General features: G+C 40.0%; 1 protein-coding gene across 1 annotated transcript; it reads right to left on the minus strand.

Annotated features, from left to right (window-relative positions):
• Window positions 1-3,748: 3,748 nt before the first annotated feature.
• On the minus strand, window positions 3,749-15,512 carry LOC149275995 (NXPE family member 2-like). The gene is made up of 5 exons (XM_089504021.1): window positions 15,450-15,512; window positions 7,343-8,064; window positions 5,973-6,034; window positions 4,915-5,133; window positions 3,749-4,293 (listed from the first exon to the last, which is right to left on the minus strand). The coding sequence occupies exons 1-5, from the start codon at window positions 15,510-15,512 to the stop codon at window positions 3,749-3,751; spliced, it is 1,611 nt and encodes a 536-aa protein (XP_089360147.1).
• Window positions 15,513-21,619: the final 6,107 nt, after the last annotated feature.

A 21,619-nucleotide genomic window follows, 5' to 3' on the forward strand; every position in this document is an offset into this window, starting at 1 on the left:
AGCAAGAAAGGTCAGGTCTTCCCGTACACTGCCTACGTCAGGATGTCAGTACACGGTGGAACTCCACGTTAGACATGCTGGAGAGGATTTTGGAACAGCAGAGGGCAATCCATAATCTTGCCTCAGAGCACAATATTGAGATTACCTCTCCATTGAATAGGGAGGATTGGACAGTGATCGCCCAGCTAGTGGCAGTCCTTAAACCATTCAGGGATGCCACAGAAAATTTAAGCTCAAACACTGCCAGTCTGGCCCAGGTAATCCCAGTGTTCTCCCATCTAGGCAGCAAGATGGATGTGTTCCTTGGAAACCGTGAGGCTGTTCAAGGTGGCACTCTACATCCTGATGTAGCAGCCATAGTCAGGAAGCTGAAGGATCTGCTAAAAGTACACCTTCGCAAACGAATGGAAGAGAGTCCCGAAATGATGCTAGCGTGCCTTTGCGATCCAAGAATTAAGGGAAAGCTAGCTTTGAAATTTAATGTTCTCAGTAGCTACCGGGAGCAATTGGTCAACAAGGTGCGTGACTGGCAGCGTAAAATGGGAATGCTGTCCGAGGAGGGAGAGGTGCAGGAGGAGGAAGAGATGATGTGGTCTGCTACTCCTAGCAGCAGCATCAGCAGCAGTGCCACAAGCAGCACAACACAGCTGAGTGGAGCAGCTGCGTTTTGGGAAGAGGCACTTGGGAGTATAGTTGGACCATCTGACAGAGCTAGCAGCAGAAAGGAGAGTAGTGCTGCTGAATTGGTCAAACTTTACCTCTGTGAAGTTCCTTCTGCTCCTAATGTTGATCCTCTTAGCTACTGGGATGAAAAGAAGAGTGTGTGGCCTGCACTCTCATGGGTTGCGCAGCAGCTACTATCATGTCCGCCAACCACTGTTCAAAGTGAGCGCGTGTTTTCTATGACTGGAAACATACTGAGTCCACAGCGCTCACGCATGGCACCTCATCTGATGGAGCAGATTGCCTTTCTTAAATTCAATCTGCCCAAGTTGGGTTACCCAGCTCTTAGCTTGGAAAGTTAATTTTTTTTCTCTGTAATGTTTAAGGTAGTTTCTCCCCCTGGTTGCACGTGTTTGCGGTGTGGCAACGTCTGCTACCTCCGCCGGTGTAGCCAATTTACGCTAGGGCCTAGTGTCTGAGTTCTGGAAGTCCGCTCCCAAACGCCAAGGACTGACAGTCTTCGGATGCTTTGCCCTGGGGTGAAACAGGTGAGCGGGTCGTCAATTGCCCACTCATTCACCTTTTTCCGTTTCCAACGCTGCTGCTGGTGGTGGTGCCAGCATCCTTTGCCAGTTCGCTTCCTGGCTGAAATCATGCCTCAAATGTCCCTAATGGAGAGGGTAGTTTCTCCCCCTGGTTGCACTTGCTGCGGTGTGGCAATGCCTGCTACCTCCGCCGGTGTAGCCAATTCACGCTAGGGCCTAGTGTCTGAGTTCTGGAAGTCCGCTCCCAAACGCCAAGGACTGACAGTCTTCGGATGCTTTGCCCTGGGGTGAAACAGGTGAGCGGGTCGTCAATTGCCCACTCATTCGCCTTTTCCAATGCTGCTTCTGCTGCTGGTGGTGGTGGTGCCAGCGTCTCTTCTCTGCCAGTTCGCTTCCTGGCTAGTGTCATGCCTCAAATGTCCCTAATGGAGAGGGTAGTTCCTCCCCCCTGGTTGCACTTGCTGCGGTGTGGCAACGCCTGCTACCTCCGCCAATGTAGCCAGCTTACGCTAGGGCCTTGTGTCTGAGTTCTGGAAGTCCGCTCCCAAACACCAAGGACTGACAGTCTTTGGATGCTTTGCCCTGGGGTGAAACAGGTGAGCGGGTCGTCAATTGCCCACTCATTCGCCTTTCCCAATTCTGCTGCTGCTGCTGCTGGTGGTGGTGGTGCCAGCGTCTCTTCTCTGCCAGTTCGCTTCCTGGCTAGTGTCATGCCTTAAATGTCCCTAATGGTAAGGGCAGTTTCTCCCCCCTGGCTGCGTCTGTTTGCTGTGTGGCAACGCCTGCTACCTCCGCCGGTGTAGCCAGCTTACGCTAGGGCCTTGTGTCTGAGCTCTGGAAGTCTGCTGCCAAACGTCTAAGACTGACAGTGTTTGGGTGCTTTGCCCTGGGGTGAAACAGGTGAGTGGGTCGCCAATTGCCCACTCATTCGCCTTTCCCATTTTTCAATGCTGCTGCTGGTGGTGGTGGTGGTTGTGGTGGTGGTGCCAGCGTCTCTTCTCTGCCAGTTCGCTTCCTGGCTAGAGTCATGCCCAAAATGTCCCTAGTGGTAAGGGCAGTTTCTCCCCCCTGGCTGCGTCTGTTTGTGGTGTGGCAACGCCTGCTACCTCCGCCGGAGTGGCCAGCTTACGCTAGGGCCTTGTGTCTGAGCTCTGGAAGTCTGCTCCCAAACGTCTAAGACTGACAGTGTTTGGATGCTTTGCTCTGGGGTGAAACAGGTGAGTGGGTCGCCAATTGCCCACTCATTCGCCTTTTCCATTTCCTTTTCCATTTCATTATTTTCCTTCTGATACACAACCAACCAACCAAACATAACACACACAATAACACAAATAACACAGCGACATAACACATAACACACATAACACATATAACACAGTGGCAACACACATAACACACATAACACATACACCTCAAAGGAGGTGGGCAGACTTTTATCATAAGGAGTCCCTATACAGGGATACCTGGGGCATGCCTGCTAAATGGCTGAGCACATTTTTTGGTCATTGATTTTTGTACCTTTGATACTGTGAGTGGATCTCGTCATACGCCCAATGCCGCTTAAACAGAAGCAGTATGAGTATGAATCTGCAACTTAACATATCGCTTATATGCCTCTGAACCAGAATAATGACCCTGATATGTACCCCTCAAACCTTTTAGGCTATGTCATTGGTTTAATTTGCAATTTGTTTCTAATATTGTTTATATTCTTTTCTTTCTTTACTCTGGAAACTCTCAATAAAACATATATGCATTTGTTTGGTGTAAATCAATATGGGATGATTTATATGACCTATAACCCAGGACATGATCATCTAAAAGAGGGTATCTTATGAAAGAATAAATAACCAAAATGAAACACTAATACAAACCCAACACAATGAAATCATAACATTTGAACCTGTGTAGTTATCCATAACTAGATTCAAGCAGAGGCTTACTGCTTTTAAACTGTGACAGTTTAGGATCTTCAGAAAGTGACCATTTTTATATTTAGTGGCTCCAAGATTAGCGAGGCTCAATTGTTTAAATATTTCTGTGCCAAATATGAAATTAACTAATTTGTGTATAACTACTAAGATCCCTGAGTAACCGCAATGTAGGAGTCTGGTCCAATAATAGTTATATTTCATAAGCTGCCAGTGCTCTGTATATCTAATAGCAGATAGTTAGGTTCTAAGTCAAAGGGCAGAGCTAGACTGGGGATGACTAGGTGGTCCTGGCACTTTAAGACCAGGCTGCTAAATTATGTACGTCTGGCCCCTAACCTAGATACTTTCTGCTAATAGATGATTCTCTTACCATACCGGTATGTCTGGTACATGTTCACATTATTTTGTTAATGTTATATATTTATTTCTCATAATGTTTTTGAATGCTCCCTATCCTATGGAATCTGCTGGCTCTTTGTCAATAAAATGTAAAGGTAATAATGATTCCCCATGTGTCTCTGGCCTTTTTTGGTCCCCTGATGACTCCACTGAAATAACTAACGGATGAGCAGTATGACCATTCTCTTCAAGTGCTAGGTTAATTTGTTATAATGCATGTGTAAAAGACATACTTATGATGTTCTCAAGAACTTCTACTGGCGGGTGAATAACATATGATGCATAGGCTATGGTCATGTCTAAAGCATCAACAAACCCAATGTTCAGGCCCTTAAAAATTTCCCTAAGAACAAGGTAATTGATATAACCATGGAAATCACTGAACCTCTCCATGTTAATGTCCATGTCTCTCACATTTTCCTCCTTAATGATGACCTTAGTCCGTGGGCTCCTTATAAATAGTCTCTCTATGGCTCTGCGGGCATTAATTGCAGACTTGATAAAAATGCGGAGAGGGAAAGGTCTGAAATGTTGTCCCATGGTGAGTACAATGATTGTGTTTTCTCCGCCTCCGATCTGATCAATCTGACGAGCCATATAGGTGTCTTCTTTGATTGAGTAGAAGGACTGTGTGACAAATGGAAACGTGTGCTTCTTCCACTGAATGTAGATAAACTTCTCTAAGTTGATGCCTAGAAGCGTCTTCTGCCAGGTCTGCATTTCATCTTCTGTGTGGTTGAAATAATCCACAACTGTTAAATGAAAAAGAGAACCACTGGTAAAAAGCTAGCATAAAATAAAGGAACTGAAACATGCTTAGGATAGGAATAAAGCTATCCTGAATTTAAAGGCACTGATTAAGGTCTGAGTCTTTACAGTAGGAGGAAATTGGCATACCAGATGGGCTAAATGGTTCTTATCATCAAATTATGTTTCAATGAAACATTTTATAGTACTTGGATTTACAATGTTTGCTGTTAAGTAACGCTGTTCTTCATATCCTTGTTTTATTTTTATTTTTCTTCCTTATAGTGAGCCATACGGATCTAAGTTAACAAACCTAGAGTTTTAGGAGCTCCAAATCTGATTCCAAAACCTATTTACCGGCAGACTACTGTATGGAAGGCAGTAGGAGCTTAGCTCTTTCTTGTATGTGATCTGGCAATTTTGCTCACAACTTCATCATGCTCCGACAACAAAATGTTGCTCCGACAACAAAATGTTGCTCCGACAACATTTTGTTTTAAACTTTGATTGTATTTTTAGAGCATGAAGTGCTAAGAGTGTTTAATGAAAGGAAAAGAACAAACCTCCATTATAGATAAAGTCAAAGTAAATGACTTTTTTAAACATTTTTGCATCAAAGAACTTACTTTTCAGAACTTCTGCAAAGTGTCTAATATATTGCCGCACTGTGGAATCCCCAATCAGGAACAACTTTTTCCCCTTCAGGAAGTTCTTGAGCTTTTCATTTTCAGTGAACATTGTCATCTGACAATAGATAGGATTCCAACGATTATGTGAAAAATATCCACTTGGGATGGAATAATAAGTGCCGAGGTTGCATTTTTCTGTTGGCACACTTAGTTTTTCTAGAAGAAAAGAAAAAACAGCTCTTATGAAAACATTCTGTTCATCATATTGTGTTGTACAGTTAAGGAACATGTTTAAACATTTTTAAAGCATTTTTGAGTACATGAACTTGCATGAATTCCAAATTCATTTTTGACATTTTAAACCCTGAGTACTAGGGGTCGGGGCACATTTTTATCTTGAGCTTGTAGCGATTGCAGAGGGTAGACTCTATAGCTCCACCACATATGGGATACATGGTTGGCTCCTAGTGTACACGTTACCAACCATGGATCATATACATGGCTGGCACTAAATGGGTTCAAGGGAGATTTATAAAACGAAATATAACATAAAGTTGAATATAGCCAATTTAATATAGCTTCATTTTGCTGTGTCGAATTTGAAAAAGCCAACTTACTGGGGTTCCAAACTCAGCACATGGAGGTTCTTGTAGAATTCCACCAAGTGCTTCAACAGATTCTTCAGCTCCTAGCAGCTATCTGCAACCTTTACTTTTTGTGGTTCATGTTTTTTATTTCAGTCCCAATCTTTTACACATATATGCTAAATGATATGTGACTGAATACTCCCGAAATTCCATGTCTTGCGTTCTAACGGATCTTCATGTGTCACTGGCAATGATGTGACCTTTAATATTAATCTTCTCACTGTCCCTTAGGTTAATGAATGTAACCCTCTAGACTATAAGCTCTTTTGAGCAGGACCCTCCTCACCTGTCATCTCTCTAAGTCAATTTGTTATGTTACATACTACTTGTTATGTCCTGTCCATCCATTGTACAGCGCTATGCAATTTGATGGCGCTATATAAAACAATAAATAATAATAATACTTACTGCCACAGCTAAAGACATTGACAGGCTTCAGCCGTTTGGAAATATCCACACCGATGTTTGACCTGAAATGCATCAATTGAAAAATAATAAAAATAAAATATGTAGCGTTGGATTCAGGTTCTATCAGCCTCCATCTGAAAGAGATGTCTGAGGTCCCAAACGCTTATTTTACTCTTAATTTATAATGTTAGCCTGCATAACCCTATAATACTTGATGTGGCCCTAAGGTATACCCCTAAGCAGTAGAGAAGGTCCCCTTTGGCAGTTTGTACCAATGGAATATACTCCCAGTGAACTGGATTCTCTATTGTAGGACACGGTCTTGCGGGGAACTTGCCTTCCTTTTTTCCTCTTCGCTTCTAAGTGCAAGTCACCCTTCATAAAGTAATAGTTTTTAAGTTATTTTTCGCTTGCTAATAAAATACATGTCAATATAATTTGATAACTTTTTATGGGGAAAAGATCATTATGGGTTATGTGCATCTTCTGCGCACCCCTTAATGGGGTTTATTTTCTAAGCGAAGAGTCTGGAGAAGTGTTGAGGTTTTTAACTCAAGTCATATATATATATATATATATCCTTTTACTTATATATATAAATATATATACATATAGTTTTATGTTTAATTTACACAGTATTTTTTTCATTTTTATATCAAATCTTCCATGTTTCAGTTGAGATTCAATTCTTTTGACCTCTTGCTTCAGAATTCAAAGCCGCACGCTCTCACGCACGCAAAATGGTAAATGAATAATGCCAGAAGATACCTTTGATGCAACATAGCATGCTAATACATTATCATTTCAGTATTTGGACAATTAACGTGTACCGGCTTATCCGCCCTTTAATCATTCTAATTATAAGCGCTGAATTTGATTAACATGGAAAGATGAGCTGGGATGGAAGCATTTAAGTGCTTAAAGGGATTAAACAAAGTGCAGGAGAGAAGTTTATTTCAAAGAGAAAAAGGTCATAATCTAAAACTAGGGGTTCGGAGGTTTATGTGTAATGTACATTTAAATTACCAAGAGGCTTGTGAATAAATTGAACTGCTTCTCGTTAGAAGCTATCCTGAATCTAAGACGAGACCAAGGACAGATTAAAGTCCTTAGAAATGGGCAGGGTAGATGGGCCAAATGGCTCTTATCTGCGTTTTTAAAGACATATCTCGGTATTCCTAATAGATTATAAAGTTAAGTAAGGGCCGGACCCTCTTCTTTTCCTGCACCAGTATGTTTTATCATGTTTATGTTATTGTCAATGTCGTATGCTGTCACTTTAAATGCTGTCGCTACTCTTTCATACACCCTTCCCATTAGTAAAGTGCTATGGACTATGCTGGAGCTTTAGAAATCGATTTAATGAATACCTGTTGAGTAGGCGCTGCTCAGCTTCAGTTAGGTATGAATGGTTTCGGTTGACGGAGTTCATATGTGTCAGTGCTTCGCAAGGAAAGCTTGGTGGCTTAATACAGTAGAAGGCTTCATTGTCTCTTCGATCTTCATAAGAACAAATTTCTTCTTCTGTATCAAGTTCAAAATTGCATTCCCTGTTCACGTATTCTGTAGCACTTGTGAAATTCCCGGTGTATTTAATATTTTGAAGCCCTTGGTTTCTTGCTCTCCACAACGCAGAAACAGCTTCACTTGGATGCATCAACAATACCGATATGTAAACCTTCCCTTCCCAGAATAGGCCAAAATTTATTGTATAGGTTCCATTGTTAAAATCTGTGATCTTCCCACTTGCACTGCTGTTTGATGCGGGTGAATATATCCTTGCCCTTAAGTAGTCACCGCCATAAGTTTTCATGTCTTCTAAATAATCATAAGCCTGTACTTCAACAAGGAGAGGGTCCCCGATACAATACTTGTCTTTGGGGTTAATTATCGTAACTTTACTGTTCTCTGCACTGGTTGCCTTCTCTATACTTTCTAGAGTTACTTTGGGTATACGTTGGCTAACTCTATTGAAGATTTCTTCAATGTTCTCGTCCATTGTCACTGGATCATAAGCGTACATTTCATTAAAGGTCGTCCTTTGTGCCTTGTCATAATCACACGTTTGAAACAGGTAAGTGATTTTAGGAATCTAAAAAAAGAAATATTTCAAGGTAATAATTAATGCTCTCGGGAGATTAGAATCTATTGCCCAATTATTATTTTGCCATCTTTCCTGTTTACAAACGTTGTCTTATATTAGATATCTCTAGAACAGGATTTCCAACCATGAGTGTAATATACAGGGCTAGCCTTGGAGGGGCTTCTGAAGCTATAGGCATATGCTACAGATTGGCGTCTCAGTCAGCCTTCTTTGGCCTTACGGTAACACTGGATTTAATTTAACTGGGAACTAATCTGCTCTGGGGGGGCGACATCTGATTATCACTCCTCTGTAGCAGGCTTTGCATCTCAAGGTCGGGGGAGAGATGCTTGGTTCTAACTACTCTGACCTGGTCAAAAACACTCACTGCATGTTATGCTATTTTCTCTGGCAACCATCCTGCCCCACCACTGAGCCAAAGGAGGTTGAGACCTCCAGTACGCCGTCCTTCTTTCTGATGTATGACCAGCTCCAATTCAATTTATATTTTAAAACAAAAGAACCTATGGGTTTGTCGAAAAACCCTTTATGGAATATGAGTTGGACAACTTTGGCCTAAGAGAGGGTAAAATATATTTCGACCCAATATCGTACCTGGATTTTAGTCTGATTGAGTATCAACAACAGAGCTAGTGCAAGTGCTGCCGGTACCACGAGTTTTAATGGCACCCTCATCCTTGAGATTTCAAGCATTCCCTGAAGGAGAAAAATAGGCATTAGCTTTGCTTTCAATGTGTATAAAGCTCTGGCTTTATATGTTCAATACATGATGGATATGGAAGCGAGACTCATCATGTCAGGCAGTGATAGACTGAAAGACATCATTGGGTGTTATGGAGAAAAAAATGCATACCTCCTAACATTTCAAAATGTGAAAGAGGGATCCTCCTTTTTTTTTTTTTAAATCTCTCACAGAAGCAAACACAGGTTCTCCTTATAAAATAAATTCCAAAAACAAATGTTACATATAGTACATAAGGATGAAAAAAGACCTAAGTCCATCAAGTTCAACCCTTCTACCTAACCTTCCTGGTCTTTATCCAAAAGAAGACAAAAACCCCTAATTAAGCAGCTTCAAATTCTGCCATCAGGGGAAAAAATCCTTCTCGACTCCAAGAGGCAATCGGATTTCTCCTTGGATCAAGAAGCTCTAAAATATTAGTTATATTTATATCCCTGTATGTCATGTCTTTCAAAAAAAATATCCAGACCCCTTTTGAAGGCATCTAATGTATTGGATAACACTACCTCCCTTGGAAGTGAATTTCATACCTTTATTGTCCTCACTGTAAAGAATCCCTTCCTTTGTCGTCTATGAAACCTGCGCTCTTCCAGTCTCAGAGGGTGACCTTTTGTTCTTTGTATATTTCTGTTAATGAACAGGTCACAGAAGAGCTCGTTATATTGGCCCTGCATATATTTATATAATGTTATCATATCCCCTCTGAGACGCCGTTTTTTCAGTTTTCTATAATTTTAACTTTTTTAGTCTCTGTTCATAACTAGTATCACCCAATCCCCTTATTAATTTTGTAGCCCTCCTAAACACCTTTTCTATTTCCATAATGTCCTTTCTAAGGACCGGTGCCCAGAACTGTACTGCATATTCAAGGTGAGGTCTTACCATTGACCTGTAAAGAGGCAAGATGATAGCATCCTCCCATGAATCAATACCTCTTTTTATGCATGCCAAAACCTTATTGGCCCTCGCAGCTGCTTGCTGGCATTGCGCACTGTTGTCAAGTCTATTGTCTACCATTATTCCTAATTCCTTCTCATTGGTAGTTTCCCCCAAGGATATTCCATTTATAGAATAGGTTGCATTTTTATTATTTTTACGATAATGCATAACTTTGCTTTTCTTTATGTTGAACCTCATCTGTCACTTGCACGCCCAGTCCCCAACTCTGTCTAAATCTTCCTGCAAAGAAGAGATATCCAGATTAATCTGAATTACCCGGCCTAATTTTGTGTCATCAGCAAAATCTGTGACATGGCTCTCAATGCAGCTTGGGAGATCATTTATAAATAAATTAAGGACCAAGGACAGACCCCTGAGGCGCTCCACTTAATACCTGCGTACAGGCTGAGAAACATCCATTCACAACAACCCTCTGCATTCTATCTTTTAGCCAATTTTTGATCCACATACAGACATTTGCCCCAGGTCTATATCTTTACTAACTTCACAGAATGCTAATAGGTTGGTTTGACAAGACCGGTCTTTCACAAATCCATGTTGACTTCTACTAATTGTATTATGGATCAAGATATGTTCCTGAATATATACCTTTAGCAACCCTTCAAATTTCCCCACTACCGATGTTAAGCTGTGAAAAAATATTATTTAATTGTCATCAGGGATAATTAATGTTGCACCTCTGTTTTTGGGGGGAAAAAGTTAAGTTTAAAAAAAAAAAAACCAAAAAAAAACCAAAGACAAAATAAAATGTAAAAAAAGACTAACTCACTTTAAACATATAAAATGATGGAAAATAAAATCTCTGGCCACCAACTCAAAAAAACGTGCATAAAAGTGGTAAAATAACTGTGGCGGTAGCGTGCAGACTATGTCAGATACCTGAGGAGCATTATAACATAGTTTATATTAAAAATATAAATTAAAGTCATTATAGGTGTTAAAGGAGTGATCTGACCTAACTAAACAACATTTGGCCAGTTGAATTCACATGCTCACAGAAAAGACAGGGGGATACTTCTATTTAAAGACAAATATAGCCCCCTGAAGCCCACATCAAAGGGCAACTGTAAAATGTAAATCATGTATTGCATTGTCTGTGAAAGCGGTAGGGTCTGTTCGTAAATAATGTGGGATAAGATCTGTAAAAGAAACCTGAAGCTCTTGTTTTGTGTGTTTTGTTTTGTTTAGGCTTTTAATCTTATGTTGTGAACATGATGTAATTGTCCCTATAAGAATTGTCTCCCCCAATACCTTGTTACAATCTTTACATTGTTGTTGCAGTTACTTCTCTGTTTCATCCTTGTTACCGCACATCGTCATTCCCAATTTAACCCTGTGTGTGTTAGCCTTTCATAGGCTTCATCAACCCTCCATTTTCTTACCAAAGAAGCATTTTCTTGTGATTATTTGAGCGACGTGGATTTAAACTGAACTATTTACCCCTAGACGAAGGTGTGTCGGCACCTGGAATCCCCTTTTCCCAAAAACATCCCATTTCCGACACAAGACACAGCTTTTCCTCTTTGCATTTATGCTATAGTTACATTTAGATGACAATCCTAGAAACAACTTATACTTCAATTCGGAGAACCTATATATTTGTTTAGGTTAACCCCTTAATGACAATTGCCGGTTCTGGCACGACACGGAAAAACAAGTCGTTTACGACAAATGACGTGCCAGAACCGGCACGTCTTTAAACGGGTGCAGAAAGCGATCTACGTTCGCTTTCTGCACCCAAACGGCGTTGCTGTAATGCCTCGACCTCGAGGCATTCAGCAACTCCACGATCGGCACCATTTACATTTTTTTTTTTAAAAAAGGCCAAAAAAATAAAATATATATATAAAAAATATATTTTTGTGAGCAAGTCCTAAAATTAGCACATTAGCTTAAAACAATTCTCGCATGGAAAGAGTTAAAATATTGGCATATTAAATGCCCATGGGGTGTCTACTTTTAAAAAATGTATGATTTGATGGGGTAAATTGAATTGGCTGGATTCACCAATGTCCCAATTAACACGGGGGGAAGGATGGCCACACATCTAATTTCCAATTAGAAAAATGCACACGTACCAAATGTGGCCTTTTAGTTCCCCCCAAAAATGACAAACCCATGCATGTGGGGTATCACTGTACTCAGGAGATGTTGCTGAACACATATTGGGGTGTTGTGTGACAGCAGCATATACCAGGAGCTGTAAATTCATACATAACATAGGTGTGTGGGGGAAAAATACACACATAAGAATACTACTGCAAACTTTGAAAAAATTCTGATGGTAAAATGTGTGCATGCAAAGATTTAAAATACCAGCATTTAAAATACCCTGGGGTGTCTAGTTTTCAAAAATATATGGTTTTGTTGGGCACACTGAAATGGCCCGCTTCAAAGATGTACCAAATAGGGCATGGGCAGTGGATCCCCAAATGCCAAAGTTCAACATTGAAAAATGCGCATGTCCCAAATGTGGCCCTTTTGCCCCCAAACAGCCAGGCAAAATCATTCATGTGAGGTATCGCTGTACTCAGGAGATGTTGCCGAACACATATTGGGGTGTTTTGTGATAGTGACATATACGAGAACCTTTTAATCCATACCTGAAGTAAAATGTGTGTGACAAAACAAATGCAAAAAAATGACTACTACAAAGTTTGACAAAGACTGGTGGTAGATATGGTGCATGGAAAGAGTTAAAATACTACCATTTGAAATACCCTGGGGTGTCTAGTTTTCAAAAATATATGGATTTATTGGGCATACTGAAATGGCCCGGCTCAAAGATGTACCAAATAGGGCATGGGCAGTTGATCGCCAAACGCCAAAGTTCAACATTGAAAATGCGCATGCCCCAAATGTGACCCTTTTGCCCCCAAACAGCCAGGCAAAATCATTCATGTGAGGTATCGCTGTACTCAGGAGATGTTGCTAAACACATATTGGGGTGTTTTATGATACTGACATATACCAGAACCTGTTTATTCATACCTAATGTAAAATGTGTGTGAAAAAACAAATGCAAAAACAATTACTACCATAAAGTTTGACAAAGGCTAATGGTAGAATTAGTGCTTGGAAAGGGTTAAAATAGCATTTGGAATACCCTGGGTTGCCTAGTTTTTAAAAATATATGACTTGATGGGGTAAATTGCATTGGCCGGCTTCGAATATACCCGAAATGGCACATGGGGGGAAGAATTACCGGATTTTGAAAAAATGGCTTTGAAATAGCAAAACGCTACCTGTACATATTGCCCCATAATGGGTAGAAAAAAGCAAAAAAACATAAATACCCTGGGGTATTTCTAAACTCAGGACAAATAGTAGAATCTATTTAGCAGGTTTTTTCATTACCTTTTATAGATGAGTAAAAGATTTTCCAACTAAAAGTTAGAAACAGTCATTTTTTTCAAAATTTTTCACCATATTTTATACTTTTTTTAATAGTAAATAATATGATACAATCAAAACAATGTCATCTAACGAAAGCCCTTCTTGTCCTGAAAAAAACAATATATAATGTGTGTGGGTTCAGTAAACGGGAAAGAAGAAAATTACAGCTAAACAAGAGCAGCGCAGAAATGTTAAAACAGCCATTGTCACGAAGGGTACAAAAAGTAAAATCAGCCTTTGTCACGAAGGGGTTAAGCTATTCATAGATACTTAATTTAAGGCAAACCATACATCACAATAATACGTAATATACATAATATTCATGTAGGTGACTATACACAATACAACACAGTTTACGTTAGACTTGTGCATTAGTATTTGGGAGGACATGAAATCGAACACGAATGGTGTGTTTCGTTGTTCAAACTGAATACCGAATAAACTAATATGGCGGCGGATAAACGTACACGAAGATGAAGATGGACAACACGAAGAAGGAGGGATATTGATTGAGTGAGCTGATTTTCGTTTGTCCAATCAGCTCATTCTTGTGACATCATGCATTTAATAACATCTATTAAATTTAAAATTAGATAATAGATCTTTAACCACACCAGTGCACTACTGCTATCCTTAACCTTACCTTTACACTATAACTCTAAGCTTACTTTGAGTATTTGACCCACTTTCTTCCATCTGCATACCTGCAAATAGTCCCGGGGCAGTCCCCCCCCCCCATTTTTAGTGGTCAACTCCCAGTGCCCTTGATTCAAAGAAGACAAAGACGGAAGACGATGGCAGTCATTGTCATCAAATCAGTCCAAATCTTACAATATCTTACAATATAATTATTACTATATATGTTTGTATTGTTATATTTGTCTACTTTTATATATTTATAAAATGAATAAAGAAAGAATAAAATAAAATAAAAAATCAGTCCAAATTTTTAGGTTAAAAATAATATATTTATTTAAACAAATTTCCCCTTTCCTCACTATTTTATTTTGTTAAGTGTAGACAGCAGAGTTGGAGGGTAATTGCGACACCACAATCCCTGATCCCTGCGTGCTAGTAGGGATCACGCTTCCCCCCCCGCATATATAATTTCCATAAAAAATTATAATTTAAAAAGATATATAATTTGAACGGATGAGCTAAATAGGATAGAGGGAAATTACATCTGAAAACACCCATTTCAGCTCCCATTCTAACTTATAATACAACTTATAATAATGTAGGCGCAGATGTACTAACATACATTTAGCTTTTGGGGAATATATAAAACACCATTACATATAAGGGGACCTTTTATTAAAAAAAAAAATAAAAAAAAAAAAAAAAAATACAAAAAACACAAAAAAAATTATTAAAAAAAACTATTTCTAAAAATTTCAAATTGCTTTAACCCAGCTCTGATTTTGCCACAGTGATAAGGGTCATGAGAGTTGTAGCCCACTGAAGGTGCAAAAAAAAAGTGTGTCCTGCCAGTGTAAATGTGTATTTTCCGCTTAGATTTTGTGTATTTATGGGATTTAACCTCCTGTGTGGCATTTAACACATCAGAGATATTTGCACACAATAAACGTCTGTTACAGCCGTGTAGATGCACAAAAGTGAGCGCAGCCAGTCCGCATAGAGTTGTGTTAACCATTTCAACTAGCTGCTTGCCATGCCGATTAATGCAGCAAAGGGGTGGCCGACAGATTGACTCATTTTGCATGCATTAATAAATTAATATCTTATTACTTATAATTAGTATCTGTTTTATAATTAGTAAACCTGTTTTGCTACTTTACTTTGTCAGTGCTGGGAATCCTCGGGAGCGTAACGATACATAAATCCATTGAGTGCTAGTTCTTTTGTTTTTAAGAAGTGTGTATTCGTGTATATTTCAATATTTTTTAAAGAATAAACAAAAATTTTAAAATTTAACTTCCTGGTGACAAATTATTATATTTTTTTTGTTTCTTGGTTTTGACAAAGAAAACATGCGCGTTATTAGGAAATACATATTGGGGGACTGAGCAAATCCAGAGCTTGTTGTTTCAGAAGATAACCTTCTTTTTATTTTTTTAAATAAATTTACAATTTTTTAACAGAAAATAACAATTATTAGTAGGAAGTGTATAAAAAAAAAAAGAGGTCAATGGCGTACAATACATACAAATTCTGCTTTCACTCTGTATATAGGCATTCTTTTCCTTGCAGTTTTTTTTTTCTTTTTATCAGAATTCATAGAGAATAATATGTATTATCGATTGAATTAACTTACCTTTGGACTCTTTTTGTTTCGCTTCAGCTTTTCCAGAATTAACCTTCGCAAAATCCTGAGCATCTCCCATGTAGTTCCCCGTCTGGTGCTCTCAAAGTTGCTCGAGTAACATCGCCAGCATTCATAAGCATAAGTTGGCTGTCGAACCTGTCCTAGCTGTCAAGCCTGAGTTGTAGCTTCGGTAAAGCATTGGCGAACACGGCAAATAACACTGTCAGCCATAACAACTAACGATGCATTGTTGATGATGCTAGCTCGTTATGTACACACCCTCGAACTTTCTTAACAAGCAGATCCTGACACTCTTGAAATATCAAAGAGATGTAAGGTCTGTTGTATTTATTTTCTTTTCATTTTCTTTTGCATTCATCCATCTTATCTATGGCGGTGATGACATCACTGAGCTCACCGTATCGTTGATTTATTTTATTTTTTTACATTTTTTTTTTTTATATATTTATATTTTATTTTATTCATCATTATTATTTAAATATGGGGAACATTCCTAAATGTATTTTCTATTCCCCTGAAAAAAGCATCTATTTCAGGATTATTTCAGGATTATTTTTATTTGTGGTCAAGTCCAAGAATTTATTTAGAATTTATTTTATTAGAGGAAACTAATTGAGTTGCAAATTTTTAAATTCTATATTATCTATAATTTTATCAATGGTGTCTAAAGGCATTCGGGATAAAATATAATTTGTAGACATATTTCTTTTAAATTTTCCCCCCACATATGGCTTAAGTCTTGCACTCCGGTGGTTAATAGTTTGGAAGCGAACTACCTTCCAGATAATGAAATTATATTTTTTATGATTTTTTTACTGTTTTTATCCAACATGAACCATGAGAGGCTGTGTTTATGAATAAGCAACCGTTTAGCACATAGGACAGCATTGCCGCATCATGAATTATGATATCATGAATCATATCTGGAATTCATATACAACCTTCTTTATAGGTAGAATAATAAAGGTGACTCTTGGATGTTTACATGCAAATATAAATGTATTAAACCTTTTTTATCTAATTGAAACCAATATTTTTAGTAGAATATAATAATTTATTACATTGACTCTGCCGAACCAAGATATGAATACATTTTTCAACTGATTAAGTTGTTTCCTATTTCCTAAATTAACGGCAATGTTAATGCCCAAATAATTAATAGGTGTTACTCACCTGTCCTCGGATCCCACGTTGCCGCAACAGCCGCCGCGAAGAAGGGGGAGACCCCCCTCCAACACACGGCCACCTCCACTGCAGCTGCAACGAGGGAGAGGGAGACCCCCCTCCAACGCACGGCCACCCCCACTGCAGCCGCCACGAGGGAGAGGGAGACCCCCCTCCAACACACGGCCACCTCCACTACAGCCACCACGGAGGAGAGGGAGACCCCCCTCCAACACCCGGCCACCTCCGCAGCAGCCGCCACGAAGGAGAGGGAGACCCCCCCTCTGCCACACAGTCGCTTCCGCCGCCGTCCTCTGAAGTGCCGCGCAGGAGAGGCAGACCTCCTGGTACATGGCGTCCTGCTTCTACGCTCACGCGCCCTCTGGTGGCGAACTCCCAAACTGCAGGGCTATATGAAGGGAGGTTACGCCACACCCATGATGGCCGCGAGTCCTGGACAACGGAAGTGACGTCATGAGGTTTTGGCGGGAGATTCGAACTTCCCCTGCGGTTCATTATTTAAACCTGCTCAGTTCAGTTATGCCTTGCCTTCTGATGGTTGTCTATGCCTAGTGCTAGCTCCCAGATAGCGTTTGATTACTGTTTCCCGTGTTTGATCCTGGCTCGTCTGACTTCGTTGTTTTCCTGAATCCTGACCTCGGCTACGTTTATGACTATCCTGCTCTCCGGAATCCTGACCTCGGCTTATATGAACTGTTCTGTCCTGGAGTCCTACCTGACCACGGTGTCTCCAATTACTTGTACGTGACAATAGGATCCTATTTACAGTGAAATATTTACTTTTTTATATTTTTTTTTCTAAGACATCTAATTTGTAGGATGAGGCCTGGCATTTTTCTATATTAAGTTATGTAATATAATAATGAACGAAATGTCTTTATTTCTTCCACTGAGTTGTTTAAAGAGGAGGCAGGTTTACTCAGAGTAAGGATAACATCATCCATGAGTGCGGATATTTTATAATCTTCATTTTAAGCTTTTAAGCCCTCTATTTTGTTATTTGCTCTTATCTTTTGGGTTAGGGATTCAAGCGATAACACATATAATAAGGGGTTCAGGGGGCAACCCTGCCAGGTGCCGTTGTTAATATGAAACCAGGAAAAGGCATTTCCTGAACCAATAATTCTTGCACTTGGCAATTTGTACAAAACCAAAATAGCATTCTAAAAAAACATTTTATTGTCTCTTTTAAGTAAGTTCAGCTGACCCTGTCAAAGGCCTTCTCTGCATCCAAGGACAGGGTTAGCATAGGCTCACCCCGAGCTCTTGTAGTATACAGGATATTTAATACTTTTCATTATCAAAAAAATTTGCTTTAATCTACTAGTCAAGTTTGGAGAATAGAAGTTTAGATATTTTAGAATGAGGTTTATATTGGCCATATATATATTTATTTATTTTCAAATTGTGTCTCTCATTTTATTGACTAAATCTAACATATGTACAGACAATTTACAATTTTTTTATTTTTTTTTAATAGAAAACCCGTCTGGACTGGGCGTCTTATTTTTCTTATTCTCCAGTAAAGTGATTGGTACATTTAAATTGCCGAAATGATTTGCATTTACAATAGATTTGTTGATACAATTTTACTGGATCAAGTAGTGTCCCTCACCGACGACATTAAGCTATGGGAGATGTTACAAAAAAACTCCAAAACACATTGCCCATAAAAAGCCAAGTTTTTTTTTTTTGTTTTTTTTTATATGCAATAATATTTATATGAATATTGTGATAGACTGTGCAGCCCAATCAGTGATTGTTTTAATAAATCCAATAAATGAAAAACGGGATTTGGTGGAAGTCCATGAATTCGGCCAGGCATAACAATTAAATGCTCCAAACCCAGCAGAGTGAGGTGAGTGAGACGCTCTAGAACACAGACAATAATGATAATGTACCTCAACCTCCAGAGAAAGACCCTGAAGTTCTATAGTAGCAGTTAGTAGGTAGCTTGAAGATCCACTATGAGAAATAGCCTTAAATATTGAGTTATGGAGCTATTTAACATTCCATGAGAATGATAAAGGTTCTCCCAGGGGTGGGAGGATAAGGATGAGAGCAATCGCTATATGAAGATACAGGGTTTTGTTTTATTTGTTGAAGTGTTAATAGGAGAGTCTGCAGAAGAGTTGTGGTTTTAAGTCCCTGAATTGGTTATGCATTATATTAAGAGCCATCCTTGGCTAATGACTGCAACTCTCTGGCCAACTTCCTCTTAAATTAATAAAGGTCATGTCATTATGCAAGTTTTAGGTGTGAGCATGCATGTGTACTTGGGTGTATGTGTGAGCATGCATGTGTACTTGGGTGTGTGTGTGAGCATCGATGTGTACTTGGGTGTGTGTGTGAGCATCTGTGTACTTGGGGGTGTGTGTGAGCATCGATGTGTACCTGGGTGTGTGAGCATCGATGTGTACTTGGGTGTGTGTGTGAGCATCGATGTGTACTTGGGTGTGTGTGAGCATCGATGTGTACTTGGGTGTGTGTGTGAGCATCGATGTGTACTTGGGTGTGTGTGTGAGCATCGATGTGTACTTGGGTGTGTGTGAGCATCGATGTGTACTTGGGTGTGTGTGAGCATCGATGTGTACTTGGGTGTGTGTGAGCATCGATGTGTACTTCTGTGCATGGTTCAAAGGTGTCCTATAACTAAGATTAGGTTCGCTAAAATTATCACCTTTATGTTGCAATAAAAGCAGTAACAATAAAATATTCCCTTTGTAAAGCCTTTGAAGTAGTTTATTAATGTTATGAATGAGATTGCGTATAGCCCTTCGCTGTCTATCCTCTGGGACATGCAAAACACCCACAGCATATTGTGCCTAAGTTTCCTGTACTTGGATCTACTTGCCAACTACGATTAAAGAATGAGAACTAATATTTATTCAACGCATCAGGTCTGTACACCCATAGGAAGGACTAGGAACAAGGCCAGGGGGCAACTGTCACCTGGGCAGCTCGTATTTAAACAGGTAGAGAGTCAGACCTTGGTCTGTCTTAGATTTAAAATAGCTTCATGTCTGCCATTGTTATGTTTAAATTCTCTACCACTTCTGCTGGAAGCTGTTCCATTTCTCCACCACAAAGGAGGAAGCTTTGGTGGATGATTGGGCTAGAAAGAGTGAAATTGAGTGAAATAAAATTATTTTAATAGAAAAGTCTAGGGAAGATGTATGGTGAATTTTTCATTACTTGTTCAAGCAGACAACTTAAGTCATCTACAATCTTTGGTGCATTTCCAGATCACTGAAGAGCTGAACGAGACTCTACCCTAAGACCCAAGGGTGTGCGACACTTTGTGTCAGCGGAAAAAAAAATGACTTTTCTCACAGAAAGAGTAAATTAATGGCTGAGTTGTGGAAGTCATTGTGGAAGTGTAGTCATACCTACTGGCATGAGGTGCGATCTATATTAGGACAAATATTCTATGTAGGAGAAAATAAGAATCAAATCAGCCTTTTTCCCCCCACAGTAATTCTGAGCCTAACTTCAAGTAAAGAGTTACTTTAAACAAAAAAAACATTTATTAACATATCAATATTTTACACAGGGCTTTATGGTGAAGGGTTGAGACATTTCAGGCCAGTTAGGAAGTCAGGCCCATCTGCCCATTAAAATATCACCTAAAACTAATAGGCGAGCACAGGGCCGGCCCAAGGCACAATGCCTCCCTGCTCGGTCTCGGTGCTGGCTTGTAATGATGAGCGCCGGAAATGACGTCATCAGCTAGAGGGCTCGCAGAGGAGAGAGAGGGGCGCTGAGCGGGTAAGCGAAAACCACTCGGCGCCCCTCTCTCTCCTCCGCTTGAAAAGAAAAAAGGGCTTGGGGCGCCCCTTCAAAAGTGCTGCCTGGAGCAATTGCCCCAGTCTGCTCCTTGGTAGGGCCGGCCCTGGGCGAGCAATATATTTACTGTGTGTTAAAATTGCGTAAACTCACACATAAAAATCTGGCCCGTACAATTGCGTAGCAGTCTGTACATTGGGATCTAGCAGAAAGAAAATTGCAAATGCTCCTGCTGTAATGGTCTTTAAGGACCATAATCGTTGGTCCATGAAGGCCTAGAAGAATTTCCATTCAGGTTAATATCAGACACATTAGGTAAACACTTTTAAAAATGCCCATATTATAGGCACATTGGATTAGGAAACCGTCTTTTTAAACAATGGGTCGAGTTAATCATTATACGGTAATGCCTTAGATTACAATACCGACCATTCCCATCCAAACCTTTGTTGTGTCCTAATCAACTACTCAAATAAAGACAAACGGCACATTTATATAGTTTATAAAACTGCACCAAATTGAAAGGACATTGTGGAAAGGTTTTCAAAAGTATGAGAAGTGGAATTTGTATTGCACAGAGAAATAAAATATAGTACCATATTTGCTCGATTATAAGACGACCCTGTCACGCACAGCGTATGGTAGAACCTGTAATCAGGTAGAGCAGCGTGTGCAAGTCCAATAGACAGAGAACCAGAGTCCAGTATAGAATAGCCAATGAGCAAGCCGAGGTCAGGAAGCCAGAAGTCAGGATCGTAGCAGGGTAAGCCGAGGTCAGGAAGCCAGAAGTCAGGATAAACGTGAGGAAAGCCAGAGTCAAACGCCAGGAATCAGTATCAGGAACAAGCCGGGTCGGTAACGGGAAATCAACAGGAACGCGTACTGAGCAGACACTATACGAGATAGGTACAACCATCAGAAGGCAATGCTGGAGTGTTTCTGAGGCTCTTAAATAAGCAGAGGAAGTCCAGGCATCAATTACTGAATTCCCGCCAAAAATTCAAAGTGCCGTTACGTCACTTCCGGTTCGCGGCCATCTTGGGATTGGCAGAACGTAAAACTCTAAAAGGAGCCGTGCACGCAGCAGGACCGGACCTGGCTCCAACACAGGACGACCGACGCGTGGAGCCGCGAGGTCTTCCCCTCCCTCGCGGCGGCTGAGGCTGTCTCGGAGAGGCGGGAGGTCT

Source organism: Sceloporus occidentalis, unplaced genomic scaffold (assembly GCF_023333645.1).
Source record: "Sceloporus occidentalis isolate IW3139 unplaced genomic scaffold, rSceOcc1.0.p SCAF_252, whole genome shotgun sequence".
NCBI classification, from domain to species: Eukaryota; Metazoa; Chordata; class Lepidosauria; order Squamata; family Phrynosomatidae; genus Sceloporus; species Sceloporus occidentalis.